We start from the raw sequence: 18,646 nt of genomic DNA, 5'->3' as shown, positions 1-18,646 counted from the left end.
GGAATCTCCTTTTATTTATGGCAATGGTTCTCATTTGAGAGGATATCGTACATGTGTATCAACTGAAACATTTTTGCAAAATAGAGTGGCTGGTACACTCTAAGATTTGTTGAATTCCAACTTCCAGACGTAAATTAGTGTGTGCTAGTGTATGTGTGTATATAAGCCTTTTGGTTGATTACAATACGTAACCTGGTTAAGCAGCCACTCTAGCAGACTAATAGTCCACCAAGATCTTTTTCTCCCCTGTTTAGTGTGTCAGGCCTGTGGGTTTGAATTTGACATGTGTGAGTGGACATCAGAAGCATCTGTTGGCCACATTTCCTGGATGCGCACAAAAGCGAGAGAGGTCCCTGCATTAGAATCCACACCTCAGCAGGATCAAGGAGGTGATGATGAAGGTAGAAAAAAAAATATCTTTTGTGTATTACTTTTAGAATTCTGCTTTATGGTGACTAGTTATAAGACATTACATAGGGCGCGTTGGTGAATATCCTGAGTATATTTTATTGAAAATACACCCTGTAATAGGAGCTGAAGGTGAAAATAACAATTATGTTTCCAACAGTGTAAAAGAAGAGTTGTACTAGATTAACATTTTTTTTTACGTTTTATTATTTCCTTCAGGCGTTATTATTGTGTGAACAAAAAGGAAAAGTATTAAAAGGCTTTTTTTTTGTTACACCTGTTAGCTTTCTTTTCTTTTCTTTTTGTTTTTAAAGTCTTACTCTGTCACCCAGGTTGGAATGCAGTGGTGAGATCTCGGCTCACTGCAACTCCCGCCTCCTCGGTTTAAGCAATTCTCCTGCCTCCGCCTCCCAAGAAGCTGGTACTACAGGCACGTGCCACCATGCCTGGATAATTTTTGAATTTTTAGTAGAGACAGAATTTCAACATGTTGGCCAGGCTGGTCTCGAACTCCTGACCTCAAGTGTTCCACCAACCTTAGCCTCCCAATGTGCTGGGATTACAGGTGTAAGCCATCGTGCCTGGCCAAGTCTGCTAGCTTTTTCTTTTTCTTTTCGTTTTTTCTTTTTTTTTTCTTCCTTCCTTCCTTCCTTCCTCCCTCCCTCCCTCCCTCCCTCCCTCCCTCCCTCCCTCCCTCCCTCCCTCCCTCCCTCCCTCCCTTCCTTCCTTCCTTCCTTCCTTCCTTCCTTCCTTCCTTCCTTCCTTCCTTCCTTCCTTCCTTCCTTCCTTCCTTCCTTCCTTCCTTCCTTCCTTCCTCCCTTCCTTCTTTCCTCCCTCCCTCCCTCCTTCCTTCCTTCCTTCCTTCCTTCCTTCCTTCCTTCCTTCCTTCCTTCCTTCCTTCCTTCCTTCCTTCCTTCCTTCCTTCATTCCTTCCTTCCTTTCCTTTCTTCCTTTTTCTTTCTTTCTTTTTTTTTAACACTGCCATGTTGTCTATGAGTTTCTTCCTCTTGCTAACATATTAATTTGTATTTTCTGTTTACTTTTATTCTTTTTGCTTTTTTTCTTTCTTCCTTTTCTTTGAGGGGTGAGTATTGTTACATTTTTATTTTTATTTTTTTCACTGATCTGGAAGCTTTAATTTATATATCTTATTGTTATGACTATTCTTAATTTTAGGATATATTCTTTATATGAAATTTCTTTAACAAAGCCTAAAGTGATTTAGTATTTCTGCTTTTTTGAACGTGAAAAAGACCAAAGTACCATTTAATTATTTTTTGGTCCTGAGTTACAGTTGAACATTTTAAAGAGTTTTAAAGTCATTATCTTTTTATGATACTTATAACTATTAAGATTATATATTCCATTATTTTTCTTGCTCACCACTGTTTTTTAGATTTTATGCTTTCCTTTTTGGTTCCCTTATCCCCTTGCAAAGGTTGACTCTTTAATCAATTGTTCTTAATCAATTGTTCTCTTATTTAGAAAAGATCTGTGGTGATGAGCTCCCACAGTATCTGTAAACTTAAAATGTTTTAAAATTGTTCTCACTTCTAAATAATAATTTATCTGGTCATACAATTTTAGAAATTTTTTTTTTAATTTCTAAGTACAGTGTGATTTTCCCTCTTTAGCTCCTGATATGTACTGTAGTGACTGAGAAGTCTGAGTGCAAGTAATGTTTTTTTAGTTTAATGCAGATTTTAAAAATGTTTCTTTATGATATTTGAAAATTTCAATATGATGAGTGCAGGAATGAGTATATATTTAATTTTTAATGCTCAGAATGCACATATATCATCATTTGCAGAAATTGTATTATTTTATTCAAGTAATTCTCTTACTCCCTCTAATCTTTTCATCTTGAGTTTCTATTAAAGACAACTATTGTTCACACTCCATAACTTGACCACTCCTTTTTATTTTCTATATAATTTACTCTATTTTGAGTTATATTTCAGGGCTTCTGGTACATGAATTTTCTCTTTGACACTATGGCCAGTCTGCGTTATATTCTGCCTATTGGGCATTTAATTTAAAGTCTTAATTTATTTTTGTTTTAAGTTTATACTTGCTAATATTTTCTTATTTATTTCCTAGTGTATCTTAATATGTTTTAAATAGAATGTATTAGAATTGTATGAAATTTAATTTCTTTTTTGTACAATTTATAAATGTATTTAGTTTTTGCTGTCTTTAGCATTATATTTATATGTTTTATTGTGCAGATTATTATTTTTTATTTTTTTATTTTTGGGAGGTAGTAGTAATATTATTGTTATTTATTTTATTTAAGTTCTGGGCTACATGTGCAGGATGTGCAGGTTTGTTACATAAGTAAACATGTGCTGTGGTGATTGGCTGCACCTGTCAGCCTATTACCTAGGTATTAAGACCAGCATGCATTAGCTATTTATCCTGATGCTCTCCCTCCCCTCACCCCTCAACAGCCCCAGTGTGTGTTGTTCCCCTCCATGTGTCTGTGTTCACGTTGTTCAGCTGCCACATATAAGTGAGAACATGTGGTGCTTGGCTTTCTGTTCTGGCATTAGTTTGCTGAGGATAATGGCTTCCAGCTCCACCCATCCTCCTGCAAAGGACATGATCTCATTCCTTTTTATGGCTGCACAGTATTCCATGGTGTATATGTACCACATTTCCTTTATCCAGTCTATCATTGATGGGCATTTGGGTTGATTCCCTGTCTTTGATATTGTGAATATTGTACAGACTATTTTCAAAAAGATTAATAGACTTTACTTTTTAGGATTATTCTTTTCAAACTGTGTTTTTTGCCTTGCAGATGCCTTGTAATTTTTTGTTGAAAGTCAGATATGATTTACTGTGTAAAAGGCATTAATGTAAATAGTGTGAGCTTTTACATTATGTTTATCCAGCTAAGGATTATGTGATGCTTAGTATTTGCTGTAGCTGTAAATATCTGAGGCTGAAATTTTGTCTAATGTTCTTGTTTTTGTCTTTCTTATTGTATTTGGGTTTCCTTAGAGACTTCTTTTAAAATTGTGTCTAGGACATGCAGCTCTTTCAGTAGCATGAAGAAGCATTTCAGACTTTATTTTTGAAAATGAAGTAAAATTACAGAAATCTCTTTATAAATCTGTGTTGTCAATGTTATTAAGTTCAAGAACAGCTCAAATTGGTTTTAAATGTCAGATGGGGAAAAACTTATCTACAATATCTTTATGTAAAACAAAATCCATAAGTGACGTTTAAAAGGACCGTAGATATCTCATACCTCTGTGTGGCTTGGTAAGAAAGAAGGCATTTTAAGTTGTATTTCCTAAAACTATAAAGGATTTTCTACAAAAAGTAAATCATAAAATCATCCAAAGGGGCAAGAATTTTGGGAAAGATGAAGAGAAATTCTTGATTAAAAAAAGGATTGAATTGTGATATTTAAAAGAAAATGACGATAATTTGGTGGTGTAGCAATTTGTATATGTAGATTTCTTTTATAGGAATCTTTTTTTTTTTTTTTTTTTTTTTGAGACGAGTCTCACTGTGTCGCCCAGGCTGGAGTGCAGTGGCCGGATCTCAGCTCACTGCAAGCTCCGCCTCCCGGGTTCCAGCCATTCTCCTGCCTCAGCCTCCCGAGTAGCTGGGACTACAGGCGCCCGCCACCTCGCCCGGCTAGTTTTTTTTTTTTTTGTATTTTTTAGTAGAGACGGGGTTTCACCGTGTTAGCCAGGATGGTCTCGATCTCCTGACCTCGTGATCCGCCCATCTCGGCCTCCCAAAGTGCTGGGATTACAGGCTTGAGCCACCGCGGAATCTTGAATTTTTACAAAAAGGTATTATCAAATTTTGTTTATAGAAATTAGGAGAAGATTTCTGTACATATTGGAACTAATATAAAAATTAAAACCTCTTATTTGTAGTTGATGTAACCATTTGAAAACATTCTGTCCTTTTAAGTGAAATATTTGTGTTTTAAGTCCGGTTTTGAACACTTCAGAAATGTAATAGTTTTAGTCAGACAGAAAGAAACTAATGTTTTCCTAAATTGCTTCTTTTTTCTTTTATATTTCAGGTTATTATGTATGGGTAGGGGCTAAGCATGCTTTTCCTTTTAACCATTTAGACAGCAGGGCTTACCTAAATAGCTCTGTGTGTCATTGCTTGGGCAAGAGCTGTCATCTTCAATTCTATTATACTATGGAAAGCAGTGTCCTGAGAGTCAGACTGTATAATCATAAGGTAAGAAGAAAGTTGCATTTATTTCAAATTCATTGAATCAGTGAAGTTTCTAACTCTTGGCAGCTTGTGTTTTCATTTCTCAGTTGCACATAAGCTTTTACTCTTTAACTTGACTTTATTTGGTATACTTTTTAAAAGAATTTTTAAGAAACAAGCATAGGGGACATGCTCATGTACAAAAGTTAATGTGATAAGCTGCCCAATATTTTTTCATAAAGTTTTCAAAATTCATCAAAGTGAATTAAAGAAACTGTAGATCTAATAAAAATGAGATAGCTGAGATTCTGTATCGTGAGCTCTGTATTGAAGCTCTGATGTGATCTGTTTTGGGCATTACATCTATATATCATTAGAACTATAATGGTTGAAACTTGTTTGGGTAGCAGTCGACATAATTTTCAAGACTGGTAATTATCGATTAAATATTGAAAAAATGGCACACTGGGTGGACTGAGTCCATTCTTCTCACTCTCCTTGTCTAACATGCTCAATGAGTTCTAAAGTGTAAAGTTGGGTGAGTACTCCAATTAGAAAAAGAGATAAAAACAAACTGACAGCTGATTCCATAGTATAGGAAAAAACCTGCTTTTTCTACTCGTATGCCCTCAGCACTCCCAATATCTTACTTCTGACACCAGATTCGTGTTTTTTTTTTTTCCAACACAGCAATTCATTTCTCTAGCAGACACCAACTGAGTGTCCTATGATTTGCCTCAATTCTGACACTAGCTACCTGGAGATAGTGCAGATTTCACGGGTTGAGGTCTCAGGCCCACAATACTACCCCTACTTCAGATGTCAATCACAAGCTTCCTATTGTGAGCAGTGTCTCTTACCTACCAGCTATAAATCGCAGTTCCCATGGCCCCCTTCTTAGGTTTGATAATTTGCTAGGATGGCTCACAGAATTCACGAAAACATTTTACTCATGTTTACCCACTTATTATTAGAAATGTAGATGAACAATCATATGGAAGAGATGCATAGGGCAAGGTATGTGGGAAGAGGGGTGGTGCTTTGCTTCCATGCATCCCCGGGTGTGCACCCTCTAGGAATCAGCACATGTTCAGCAATCTAGAAGCTCTCTGAAACCGTACTCCAGAAATGTTTATAGAGGATTTGCCATGTAGGTATGATCAATTATTAGCTTAATCTCCAGCCCCTCTCTTCTTCCCAGAAGAGGTGGGACTGAAAGTTCCAAGCTTCTAATCATAGCTTGATCTTTCTGGTGATGAGTCCCCTAAGATTCTATTAATATCCCTATTGATTAGGAAATTTACAGGTTTTTGGGAACTCTCTGCCAGAAACTGGAGATGAATAAATATATTCATAATAAATAATACATAATGTATAATCATATGTAATATAATATATAACAAATAATGTATTATTTAATGTATCCAGATTTATATGGATTCACATAATTACATCTATGTGGATGTGAGATATCTATAGATATAGATATATATCTCTACACATCTACATAGATGTAAAAATATAGATAAATATGGATGTGATATATATACATATATCACATATCTATAGATGTGGATGTGATATATATATCTTCCCACACATTCATATACATACATATAGATATGTAAAGTAATATACATATGCATATAAATTCTTTTTTAATTGCATGCGATATAATTTTTCTGGCATTCTAGAACTTGTTATGTTTTTGTGATTTTTGCACTAGTACTTTGTAGTCGCTGCCCTGCAATCTATTTAATATATTTCATTCCATTTGGTAAGGTGTGGGGGGAGGAAGAAAAGGGGACAGCAGCTCCTTATCCTTCCTGCAGCACTACAAACTGTCCAGATACATGGCATCAATTTTACCGAAAAGGAAGAGAGAAAAAATTTAACTGTATCCATGTACGTTCCACCATTCAGGCCTCAATATTTCAGTTGCTGTCACCTGTGCTGTTTGAACCAATCCCAGTGAGCCTCCATGCAGTCTGCAACATTCTATAATTTCCAGCTCCTTCTTCAGTAAAGCCATAGTAGATAAATTCTAGAATAATTTCGTTGAGTTTAAATTATAGTTAAAAATGGTTAAATTATATATGTGGGCCTATGGTAATGCTTTTCAGATGGCAGATAATTATTTCATTAAAATTGAATGAGTTCTTAGCCTAAATTTAAGTAGAAATTTGTATTATAATATGATCTAATCCTGAGGATTATTTTAATCTGCTCTGAAAATGAGTGATGCATTTTAGAAGTTTCATTGCATGTAGAATGGAATTATGTTTTTAATTATGAATGTGTGTATGTATTGTGTATATAATTATGAATGTGTGTGTATTATTGTAATTATGAATGTGTGTGTATAGTATGTATGTATTTATGAATGTGTGTAGATTGAAATTACTGAAAATGAGCAGTGCCATTCTTCCGGTGGCTTTAGTACTATGCAAGAAAGGAGTGAAAACAAATTGGCTTTAAGTATTACATCATATATAAATGATGTTAGATACCACACATCGTTAACTCTATTAATCAGTAATACAGTTATCGAGATTCTGTCTGTCATATTATAAGAAAAGAAGTTAATCATAGGGAAATGATCTAGTGCATTAACCAGAACCAAATGGTTGTACATCTTAGAGATTGTTGACTGATGCTTGATTCGTTAGACAGTATTCTGTGAGGTGTCCTGTCTTTTCTGATACTATTTGCTATCCTCTATACATATGTTACTCGCTGATGCAAAGTCTGCATCAAAGTACATTTAAGTCACAAGTCAGTGTTTTATCACACACTTAAAAGGACTCTAAAGCTATCATTTAAAAAAATAGCTCTTGATGAAAATGATGATTTACGTCTTTCTATGAATAGAATGCTGTTTTCTGTTATGAACGTCTATTACTCTATAAATGTGAGCAGGTAAGCCAAGAAATATCCAGCAAGAATGCTGAAAGTTGTTTTCTTTATTTCCAGAGGACATTAAAACTTAAGAAGTGAAAAACTCAGGGGAAGGCAAGTTGTTAAATACAAAGTTCACTGAAGTGTGTAGCAATTAAAGTTTGTACCATCTAACTATTCTTGGGTTAGATCTGTGTCCATGATCTATAAAATAACACTCATAGCAACAGCCTACTTTTTATTCTGTGTAAAGTTTCCATATAATTATTTACCAAAAAAAATTACGTGTAATTTTTCTTTACAACCAAATTTACTTGTAATTCTTGACGAGATTACATGGTCTTATTCCTAGATGTGATCAAAAGTAGTGAAACTCAACAACGTTGACTTTGGTACCCTTGATTTCTTTACTGGAAGAGAAAAGCATAGACTGGCATCTCTAAGAGATAAAGTGTTAATAAATATGTTAAATATTTTTCTTGAAAGTTAAATCAGCATTATCGATCCTGGACTAGGGGAGCAAAGATATATTTTTTTAAAAATTATTTACTGATTTTAAGATAAAAGAAAAGTAGGACATCATTTGAAAAGCTTTGCTGAGTTGGAGATTTCTTTTTTTGCATTAACACCTGTGAAAAGTAACTAGAAAGAGGGAGAGTAAGAACAGAAATAAAATGAAACCTGATTTCACTTAGAATAAATTCTTTTTACAAAAAACATTGCTAGTGCCATCAGACTGGAAAATGTATAGAAAAATTTAGATCTTATTCACTGTGTGCTATGAACTTGGCTTATGAAAAACCATTTAAGTTTGGAAAGAACACTGCTCACTTTTCAAAAAAATGTGAGTGCACCCATCTTCAGGGGGAGCAGAGGGGAATCAATTAGTCACTGTGAAAAAAGAGCACAGTAGTTCTAAATTATTTTCATAAAATGAAAGTGGGGGAAAGTGGTGAATGCAGTTTGCCAAGAGGTGTCACTGAAAGCATCTGTGGAGGGTGTAAGTGTTTTGATGCTAAATAACTGAAGTTGTGTAAGAAATAAGTAGAAGAAAAATTAGTTGCTTGTCTCAACTTTTTATAACTCCAGTTCATCCTGATCCGCCATGAAAGCTATCAGCCGACAGTATGTCCACCCAATGTGCTTCATTGTCTTGTGGAAATATTCGCAGTTGATATGAATAAGTAATGAAGTACATTGTAATGGATTTAGACTATCTTCTGAAATATTTAGGACTTGGAAATTTGGAGTAGGCATCTGAGGGTGCAGGACTAAGTTGAAAGTAGATTCATTTTTAGAAAATCTTGGGCATGAATAAAATATGTGACACTGAGTGAGGAGACAAATATTGATATCACGTGTCATTTGGATTACAACAAGATGTTGCCTTTCAGGGCTGCTTTCTATCTCATGCTAGCAAGTGGGACAAAGCCAGGCTCAGAGCTCGACCTGAGATATAATTATGTCAATCTTCGCATTTTTATCATATTGTTACCTAAAAAATTAGTGCATTCTATATGTAACATTATAAACAATTTGGTTTATTTTTGGGGAGAAATTTCAAATTAATTTGAATGATAAAATGTAAATAAAAATAAGATGATTTCAGAACATAAAAGCATTATCATAAATCATAAAGACCAATGCCATACATGCAGTAGACAAAATTTTGGGTAACTTATAGACTTTTTTATTTTATTTTATTTTATTTAGTTTTTTTGAGATGAATTCATGCTCTGTTGCCCAGGCTGAAGTGCAGTGGTGCCATCTTGGCTCACTGCAACCTCCGCCTCCCAGGTTCAGGTGATTCTCCTGCCTCAACCTCCTGAGTAGCTGGGATTGCAGGCACCCACCACCATGCCTGGCTAATTTTTGTATTTTTAGTAGAGATGGAGTTTCACCATAGACTTTTATTGAGCTTCTTACACTCAATAAATATTTTGAATGCAGTAAAGGCTCATTACTATACTCATAGCATGTAGTAACAATTTTATGTACATTTTGCAATCTGAAAAATGATCATTGTACAGGTGCATGACATAGATTTCTCCAAAAGATGTAAATAGGCCTTTGATAGAATGACCAAATTAAGAATGTAATTTTCAGAAAATAACTGTGTGGTTTGGAACTTGGACCAAATGTTTCCATAGGAAAAAGTATTTAGTATAAATTGAAATTGTGCAGATAATGCATCTGATAACATTTTTAACCTTTATATTGTTTTCCTGTAATATTTTTCTTTACTAGTATCATGGCAATATAACAAAATGTAAAAATGTTATTGAGATCAGCATTTAAATTGCTGATTTTATTAGCTGTTACTTAGAATTTTATTTTTGAAGCTCACTACTGTTTTTTTTTAAAGATTTCATCCAAATTTTTGTTCCATCCTAATACCATTTATCTGCAAAAAGCAGCTTTACTGCATGAACATGCTTTATTTTCCTATTTTTTAAAATGATATTCAACTTTTTCAATTTTACTACCAAGACTTTAGATTTCCTAGTACTTTATATCTTACAGGTAAGGTAATACCTACTAAAATGTAATTAAGAGAGCATGTATGTAAATGTGAAGATTAGAATATGGGGAATGAGTGATGTCTTTCTCTTCAAATCAAAGGAAGAAGAAATATTTTGGACATACAACACATCAACTCACAGCCAATGGGTGAAAGCAGATGTGTTAATACCAGAAGGTCTGAAGACATTTAAGGTATGAAAGAAACAAAACAAAACAAAGCAAAACAAAACAAGTATTTTTTTAAATCATGGTTTAAGTTTTAGCTTTGCAGTAATAAATTGATCATGCGCTGCTAAAGTTAAATTAGCATTTAAGTTAGGGATGCGTACTTGTATATTTGGGGAGAGTGATTGCCTACTTTTTAAATTGTACCTTTTCCTTCTCAGACCAAATTTTTGATGGCAGAGGAAACTGAGTGTATCCACTCTTGTTCACAGCTTCCTTGGTCTCCACAGCCTTCCTTTCTTGCTCCCCAGCATCATGCTTTGCTCCAGGGAAACAAATTGCATTATGAAGTAGATAAATAGTAAACTGGTATTGAATTTAGTAGAGTATAGGCAAATGTTTTGAATGCAATAATTCATATCTTTATAACACATGGATAGCTCTATCTACACCAAGAAACATATGAAACATACATAGGCTCAATAGGAATGCTGTCTCTTAAAAAATTACATTGATATTTTGTTTTTGTATTAGGTTGGTGCAAATGTAATTGCAGCTTTTGCCATTGTGGCTTTTGCCATTACTTTCAATGACCAAAACCTCAATTACTTTTGCACCAACATGTTATATGGAATGTGTAAGTTTATTTTTGCTGGAGTGTGAGTATAAAATGATGATACTGATTATATGTGTGGGTTATGAAATCCATTTCATTTCTTTATGGTGATTTTCCATTCATAAATCCTATCACAGCCTATTGAGTTAACATATTGACACTTTAATTTTTTTTAGGCTGATGTCTGTTTTTATAACTTCTCAGGTACTAAACAAGTTTCTTTTTTCATAAACTGAAGATTAAATTTTGTTTTAACTCAAAGATAAAGTAAAATGTAAAGAAAATGAATTTGAGATTTATTCCGGGTTCTCAAGTGCATATGTAATATAATTAGCTGTTCAATAATTATAGGCCTTTGAGGCCTAAGTTTAAACCCATCAATTTTTGAACCCCAAATTGATATCATTTCTGCATATCTGATCTCTTGCTGCTATGAAAATACACAGCTATACACTAATAATTTTTACGTGTGTGATAATTCATTATGGGAAAAGTATGTAGCGGCATACAAAGTTTTCTCATTGTTGGATATGATTTGAATTTAATATTATTTTCTAAACCAAATTATTAGACATATTTGCAAACTGCAAATTTGACCTTAAGTAATTCTTAATGAACAAACAAATAGATATCCCTTGTGTTTTTTTGTTTGTTTTAAATGGAGTCTTGCCCAGTTGCCCAGGCTGGAGTGCAGTGGTGGGATTTTGTCTCACTGCAGCCTCCACCTCCTGGGCTCAGGCAATTCGCTTGTCTTAGCCTCCCAAGCAGCTGGGACTATAGGCATGTGCCACCACACCTGGCTAAATTTTTGTAGTTTTAGTAGAGATGGGTTTCATCATGTTGGCCAGGTTGGTCTCAAACTGCTGACCTCAAGTGATCCACCCTCCTTGGCCTCACAAAGTGCTGGGATTACAGGTGTGAGTCACCACACCTGGCCTATCCCTCATGTTTTGAAAAGAAAATCTATTCAGAAACTTTAAGCTGGATGAAACTGAAGGAAGTCAATTTTAATTCTTAGTATCTGGCAGGAATTTTAACCACATTTAGGGCTGTTTAGTACAACTTTCTGCATCATGGAAATGCTTTATATCTGATGTCCAATATGGTAGCCACTGATCACATGAGGGTATTGAACAATTGAAATTTGACTACTATGACTGAGGGAACTAAATTTTATTTTATTTTCATTGATTTGAATTGAAATAGTCATCTCTGGCTCATGGCTAATGTTTTGGACAGCAAATAATTAGTTATTTGTGATACAGTCAGCTATTTATTCTTCTGCACTTTTGGTTTTAAGTAATAATTGCTCTTGGTAGAAACTCAAGCAATACTAATACTTGGACATTATCTTACACTTGACTAGCAATGTGTGGTTGTTTCATTTGCTAATATTGCTTATCTTCAGAAAAGCTAGCAATTCAGTTGGTGACCACATAAATTACTCTTTTATGTAAGTTTACTAGAGTTTTATGTTTATTCCCTTACATTTTTTTATTCCTATATTGTGGCTGTTTCAATTTGCCTGATATTTTTCTTCATGTATTCCAATACTAATTTCAGTAGTTAAAAACTAAGTCAGATGCAGTTACAGCTCTTGTTCTATAAGTAATGACAATACTTCTTATTTTCCTTGAAAATTAAGGATGATGACCAAGTAACAAGTCTGCAGTCAGGGACATCTTCGATAGTTAAGTGGGATGCTTGTGTTTTGCCTGATCCTGGGAGGTGTCTCTGAGCCTTTAGTGGAGCAGATGTTTCCATCAGTCTTATGAGCATGAGTTGAGCTTATCAAACAGGAACTTTGTTATATATTGCCTTGGTTGCTTTAAACACTTTTTCTCAATAACTGTTTAGTCTTTATCAACCTTCTTTAGTTTTTTGTCTTATTAAGGAGATTGTAAACTCACAAATTGATCTTTTTCTTCCTGAAGATTATTTTTGAAGGGACTCTTTTGAGCCAGAGAAGTTTTATTGGGCTTGATCACCTCTGGGTCTATGCCTGTGGACAGGCCCAATCCAGAAAGCTTTGCTCTGCAGATGAATTCCCTTGCTCTCGTGGCCAGTGCATCGCCAAAGAATCTGTCTGTGACTCTCGGCAGGACTGCTCCGATGGGAGTGATGAAGACCCAGAAACTTGCGGTAAGTGACTGAATGGCTTACTAGTTTACACGCTCTAATTCATGACTGTTAGTTGGGTTTAAAATAGTCCTTGTTTCTATCAAGGCAAAGGTAAGTCATATGTATGAAATATGATAAATATGGATTATCGCTCTGAAACTATTACTACTATTCCTTCAGGGATCTCTATTTTAACTTAATGTTTTGGTGCTTGTTGCAAAAACTGCAACATCTCTCTCAATGTGTTCTACAAATGAATAGTTGTGATTATTGTTGGCTGGGTGCGTGAATGTGTGTGCTTTGATTAAAGAGAAGATGGGTAGGAGAGGGAACCTTTTTGTACCTTCCCCTTGGAGGTATATAATATGGGTTACCAACTTTTATTAAGTGTATGCTTTTTCCTTCTCTAGTCAATCATCTTGGAAGCTGTAGCAGAGAGGGGCGAGTAGGAGGAGGGTGGCCCTTCCTCCAGGGCAGCCTTCAGCCATCATGGCTGCTCTGGAGGAAGGGCCACCCTCCTCCTACTTGCCTAGAAATCACTTCAGCTGGCCAGGCATCGTGGCTTATACCTGTAATCCCAGCACTTTGAGAGGCCGAGGCAGGCAGATCACGAGGTCAGGAGTTCAAGACCATCCTGGCCAACATAGTGAAACCCCATCTCTACCAAAAATACAAAAAATTAGCCAGGCATGGTGGTGGGCACCTGTAATTGCAGCTACTTCAGAGGCTGAGGTAGGAGAATCACCTGAACCCGGGAGGTGGAGGTGCCATGAGCTGAGATCGCACCATTGCACTCCAGCCTGGGCTACAGTGTGAGACTCCATCTCAAAAAAGAAAAAAAAAGAAAAGAAAGAAATCATTTCAGCCATGACTGGCGTTTGGGAGGGCCAAAATGCCCCAACACCTTTCAGGCCTTTTCTGAAGAGTCTTTGATAGAAGTGATGACAAGAGATCCCATTACTATTCAAGCATAGTCATATTTCAACAAAAATACAATTTAATTTACAATCCACAGGATGGTTCTCATATGAGGTAACTTAGCAACTGAGATCCCTGTGTCTCTTTAGAAAACATGAATTCCAAGGATATGAATCCAGTTTCTGTATCACAAACAGGTGGTTTTTAAAAGATATTAAAAATTTGACATTTATTTTACTGCAGTGTTTTTGCGAGATGTTTGGTTGAGCAGAGGTGAAAATATTATAATAAGAGAAATGCCACCTTTTAAGTGAAAAGCTCTGTATAATAGGTTTCTCTTGGGAAGCTTGGATTTTATTAAGAGCAACGCAGAGGGACATGGGAGAGATGAGATGAGAAAGTAAGGTTAAAATCCCCTTCTGCCATGTTCATCAACAGCAATCCAGTTAATACCTCAGACTCCTAGCTTTAGACCAAGTAACCCCTAACCATTGTGAGCTCAATGAAGCTTTTGGGCGGCTCCCTTCTTTTGTTCAAAACAAACAATGTAAGAACAATTTATTTACTCCAGTGTATGTGATGTTTCTTTCTATGTTTTATTTAAATTTTTTACAGACAATTTGGTGCATTTCTATTGGGAAAATATTTCTAACAGTTTCTATAATTCTTAATGTCAATAACTGAAGGAAAATATATTTCCTTTCTTTCCACTTACATAATATTTATTTATTTATTTATTTATTTATTTATTTATTTATTTATTTAATTTTGAGACAGAGTCTTGCTCTGTCACCCAGGCTGAAGTGCAATGGCATGATCTTGGCTCACTATAACCTCTACCTCCCGAGTTCAAGTGATTTTTCTGCCTCAGCCTCCAGAGTAACTGTGATTACAAGTGTGTGCCACCACACCCAGCTAATTTTTGTATTTTTAGTAGTGACGGGGTTTCACTGTGTTGACCAGGTTGTTCTTGAACTCCTGATCTCAGGTGATCCACCCACCTCGGCCTTCCAAAGTGCTGGGATTACAGTCATGAGCCACTGCACCTGGGCACTTGTGTATTTGAAAGTTTAGCTTTTTTCCCCTCCATTGTTTTCCCCGTAGTAAATCATTCTTTATGTTCACCTTTTAAAAATTTTTTAGCATTTGATTTTTGATATATTTTCTCATTTACTGAAGTTTCATTGACTATATATATGACATTTTTCCAATTCAGTAGATCTTGATACTGTTCTGCTATTTTCTTTGGGTGAGTGCAGGAACGGGTAATTGTGTTTCTCAACAAAAACAGTATTACTTAATAATCTTTTAAGTTTTTAAATAGTATAACCTCATTTGTCCAAAGCAAACCTGTCATGTTTGCATGACTGAGATTGACTTGATATAGGGAATATGTCATAAAAATGTAGCCATATTGCATACAGTATATATGTGTATTCATGTATTTTGATACCAAAATGAGTGTTTCATGTATTTATTTATACAGTTATTTCTGCTGTGAAGTTATATAGATTTGAATTATTAGAACTGATATAAATTTACATTTTTTGCTGCACTAAAGTATTTAATATATTTGTGCATATAGATACGTGCATATGTATATTCTTACAAAATAAGAGAAGCTTTCCTTTGAAATTTAAAACCACTTTAAAATATTTTACATATACATATGCATTTGTATTTTACAAATTTGAGTTTGCAATATCAAGTTTTTTTCATAAACGATTGATTCTTCCATGTTCATGAAGCACAAGAAAAATACGTTTTTATCTTTTTTTTAATTGCACTTTGGAATGAATCTCTAGGAGGGTATAGTCTGTGCAGGCAGTTTGAATAGCACTGGGAATACTTACCGAATTCTAGAGAATGAGTAAATATGAACTCGTGAGGATTGTCAGTTGGTATTCCACAGTGTGCTTTTCCCCAAAGGCAGACTCACTCAGGTCTTCTCTCATTATCAACTTGCCCTTACTTTTAGGCATTATTTTAATATATGGCATAACGTAGCCTCCAGACCAGTGGCTTTTCAAAAGCAGTTAATAAAAAGGGCCTGTGGGTTTTGCTGCAATAGCAAACTCCACGGACCAGAGCATCAGCATTACCTGGGAACTTAGTGGAAATGCAGAACCTCAGGCCCCGGCCTAGCCTGTCAGAACCAAAAGCCACACGGAACAAGGTCCCAGGTGACTTGTCTGCATGTGAAACTTTGAGAACCACATACCAAAGAGGCTTCAGGAAGGAAGACAGCTAGGGGAAGAAACAGATGGCATCTAAAGAAAATTGATAAAAACTAAAGGCAAACAGGTCAGAGTTCTCTCAGGGTAGAAGCAAAAACTCTTATCACTTTGCTAGTCCTTTAGAGCATGAATATTAACAAAATATTTATAATGTATATTTATAATGTATATTAACAAAATAGTTATAATATAATCCTGTTAGAATCTAGTATATTCTTATTAAATGAAATATTCCCCATTCATTTCCAATACATGGCTTTTTTTCTTATTTCACAGAGAGCTGATTAACTTCTAGAGGATTCATAAAATATTTTACTTTTCACGATCCAGAATTTTTCTCAGATGTACAATGAAATTATTTCTTGTCTGCTCATATGCTGTAGTGTTTAAATATGCAAGAGAAAGCTTTGTCATAATCTTAAAATATTACTTTAACTGATGAACTCTGAGTAAAATTTCTCTAAAACCAAACAATAGGTTTTCTATGTTTATTAACATAATCCTGTATTAAATGAGAGCAGTTAAGATTAAAATACATCTGCACCCTCATGTTCATTGCAGCATTGTTCAAAATATCCATCCAAAACAACTGAAGTCTCTGAAAATAGATCAAACAAGTGGTGTGTGTGTGTGTTTATAAAATATATATGTACTCACAATGGAATATTATTCAGCAATAATGAGAAAAATCCTGCTATTTGCGATGGTGATGAGCCTGCAGAGGATGATGCAAAGTGAAATAACGCAGACAGAGAAAGACAAATACAGCACAATCTCACTTATACATGGAATCTAAAAAACTTGAATTTGTAGAAACAGAGAGTAGAATGGCAGTTGTCCAAGGTTGAAGCCTGGCGGAAATGGGGAGCTGTTGGTCAAAAGATACAAATTTTCACTTACAAGATGAATAAGTTCTGGGGGTCTAGTGCACAGCCTGGTGACTACAGTTAATAACACTGTATTGTATTCTTGAAATTTGCTGAGAGTAGATCTGAAATCTTCTCATCACACACACAAAAGGTAACTATATGATGAAATGATGCTAATTAGCTTTACTGTAGTAATCCTTTCACTATGTATATGTATATCAAAATATTACATTGTGTACCTTAGTTACAATTTTATTTGTCATGTAAACATCAGTAAAGCTTAAAAAAGTAATACATATATATGCAATATGTTTAAAAAATTTCTATCAAAATAATTAAAATGCAACGTGCCAAACATATCCAAAGATACACATTGGATCCCTGAACAGTTTATACATGAAATAGATATAATTTTCAGACACATGCTACAACATGGATGAACCTTGAAGACGTTAAGTCAAGTAAGCCAGAGACAAAAGGACACATATTGTTGGATCCCACTTATATGAGGTACCTAAAGGAGGCAAATTCATAGAGACAGATAGTAAAATGGTTGCCAGGGTTTGAGGGGAGGGGATATGGAAGTTATTATTTAATAGAGGTGGAGATTCAGTTTGGGAATGAAAAAGTTCTGGAGTTGGATGGTGGTAATGGTTGTACAATGATGGGAATGTACCTAATACCATAGAACCTTACATTAAAAATTGTTAAAATATTACATTTATGTCATGTATATTTTACCAAAATAAAATACACATTTGTATTTATATATAAAATTTTCAATAACTCGTATAGGAAAAAAAAAATATATATAGAATCTACTTCACTGTGTTCCAGAAAAGTTGGCGTAATAGATATATCTTCAAATCAAAATAGTTCAGGAAATTCCATGAAATAGGGTTTTTCTTATTATAGGACTTTTAAAACAATTTTAAATGCTAATGTGAATTGTGTGCCTTCAAAGGGAACGTTGGCATAATAGTCAAATGAAAGAAATTCAAGCAAGAATCTTGTACAATGCATTAATTTTTACTGTGATATTGTCTCTAGAAATCTTTCATGTTAGAAAAAAGTTGAATGCTAAAACAGTTCATCAAGGGAAAGGAAATACCAACATAAAAGTATTTAGTGTAGCAATGATCTGTGTGGGTTTGCAATACATATTAACAAAATATTTATGTAATCCTGTTAAAATCTTATATATTCTTATTAAGTGAAATATTCCCCATTCATTTCCCCTACATAGCTTTTTTTCCCCTTTATTTCACAGAGAGTTGATTAGCTTCTAGAGGATTCATAAAATATTTTACTTTTCATGATCCAGATTTTTTCTCGGCTGAACAATGAAATTCTTTCTTGTCTGCCCATATGCTGCAGTGGTTAAATATGCAAGAGAAAGCTTTGTCATAATCTTAAGATATTACTTTAACTGCCAAACTCGCGAGTAAAATTTTTCTAAAATTGTGAACAGTGTCATATCTCATACTGCACTTAGAGATGGTGAAGCATATTCTATAATCACAGAAAGTTAAAATAAAAGCAACCAAGTAATCAAAATCATTATTTTAATGAAAGTACTTTATTTATAACATGAATAGATATTTTTTAGATTTTGCAAATGTTTACATTTAACACATATAGTATGATAAGGCATTTAATAATTGCTATAATGCATTTGACTCTCCTGGCTTTCTTCA

At 34.6% G+C, this 18,646-nt stretch overlaps 1 protein-coding gene across 4 annotated transcripts in view; it reads left to right on the top strand.

Moving 5' to 3' along the window:
• The window catches only part of LOC105488276 (MAM and LDL receptor class A domain containing 1), a 1,027,522-nt gene that overhangs the window by 374,966 nt on the left and 633,910 nt on the right, over nucleotides 1-18,646 (top strand). For all 4 annotated transcript variants that reach the window (XM_071070418.1, XM_071070419.1, XM_071070417.1 and 1 more), the window contains 4 exons: nucleotides 255-401; nucleotides 4,460-4,626; nucleotides 10,123-10,215; nucleotides 12,739-12,946. In XM_071070418.1, the coding sequence (XP_070926519.1) occupies nucleotides 255-401; nucleotides 4,460-4,626; nucleotides 10,123-10,215; nucleotides 12,739-12,946 (615 nt within the window). The remainder of the gene's footprint in view (nucleotides 1-254; nucleotides 402-4,459; nucleotides 4,627-10,122; nucleotides 10,216-12,738; nucleotides 12,947-18,646) is intronic.

Source organism: Macaca nemestrina, chromosome 9 (genome assembly GCF_043159975.1).
Source record: "Macaca nemestrina isolate mMacNem1 chromosome 9, mMacNem.hap1, whole genome shotgun sequence".
In the NCBI taxonomy this organism is placed as follows: Eukaryota; Metazoa; Chordata; class Mammalia; order Primates; family Cercopithecidae; genus Macaca; species Macaca nemestrina.
This window is presented reverse-complemented; position numbering and strand designations above follow the sequence as displayed.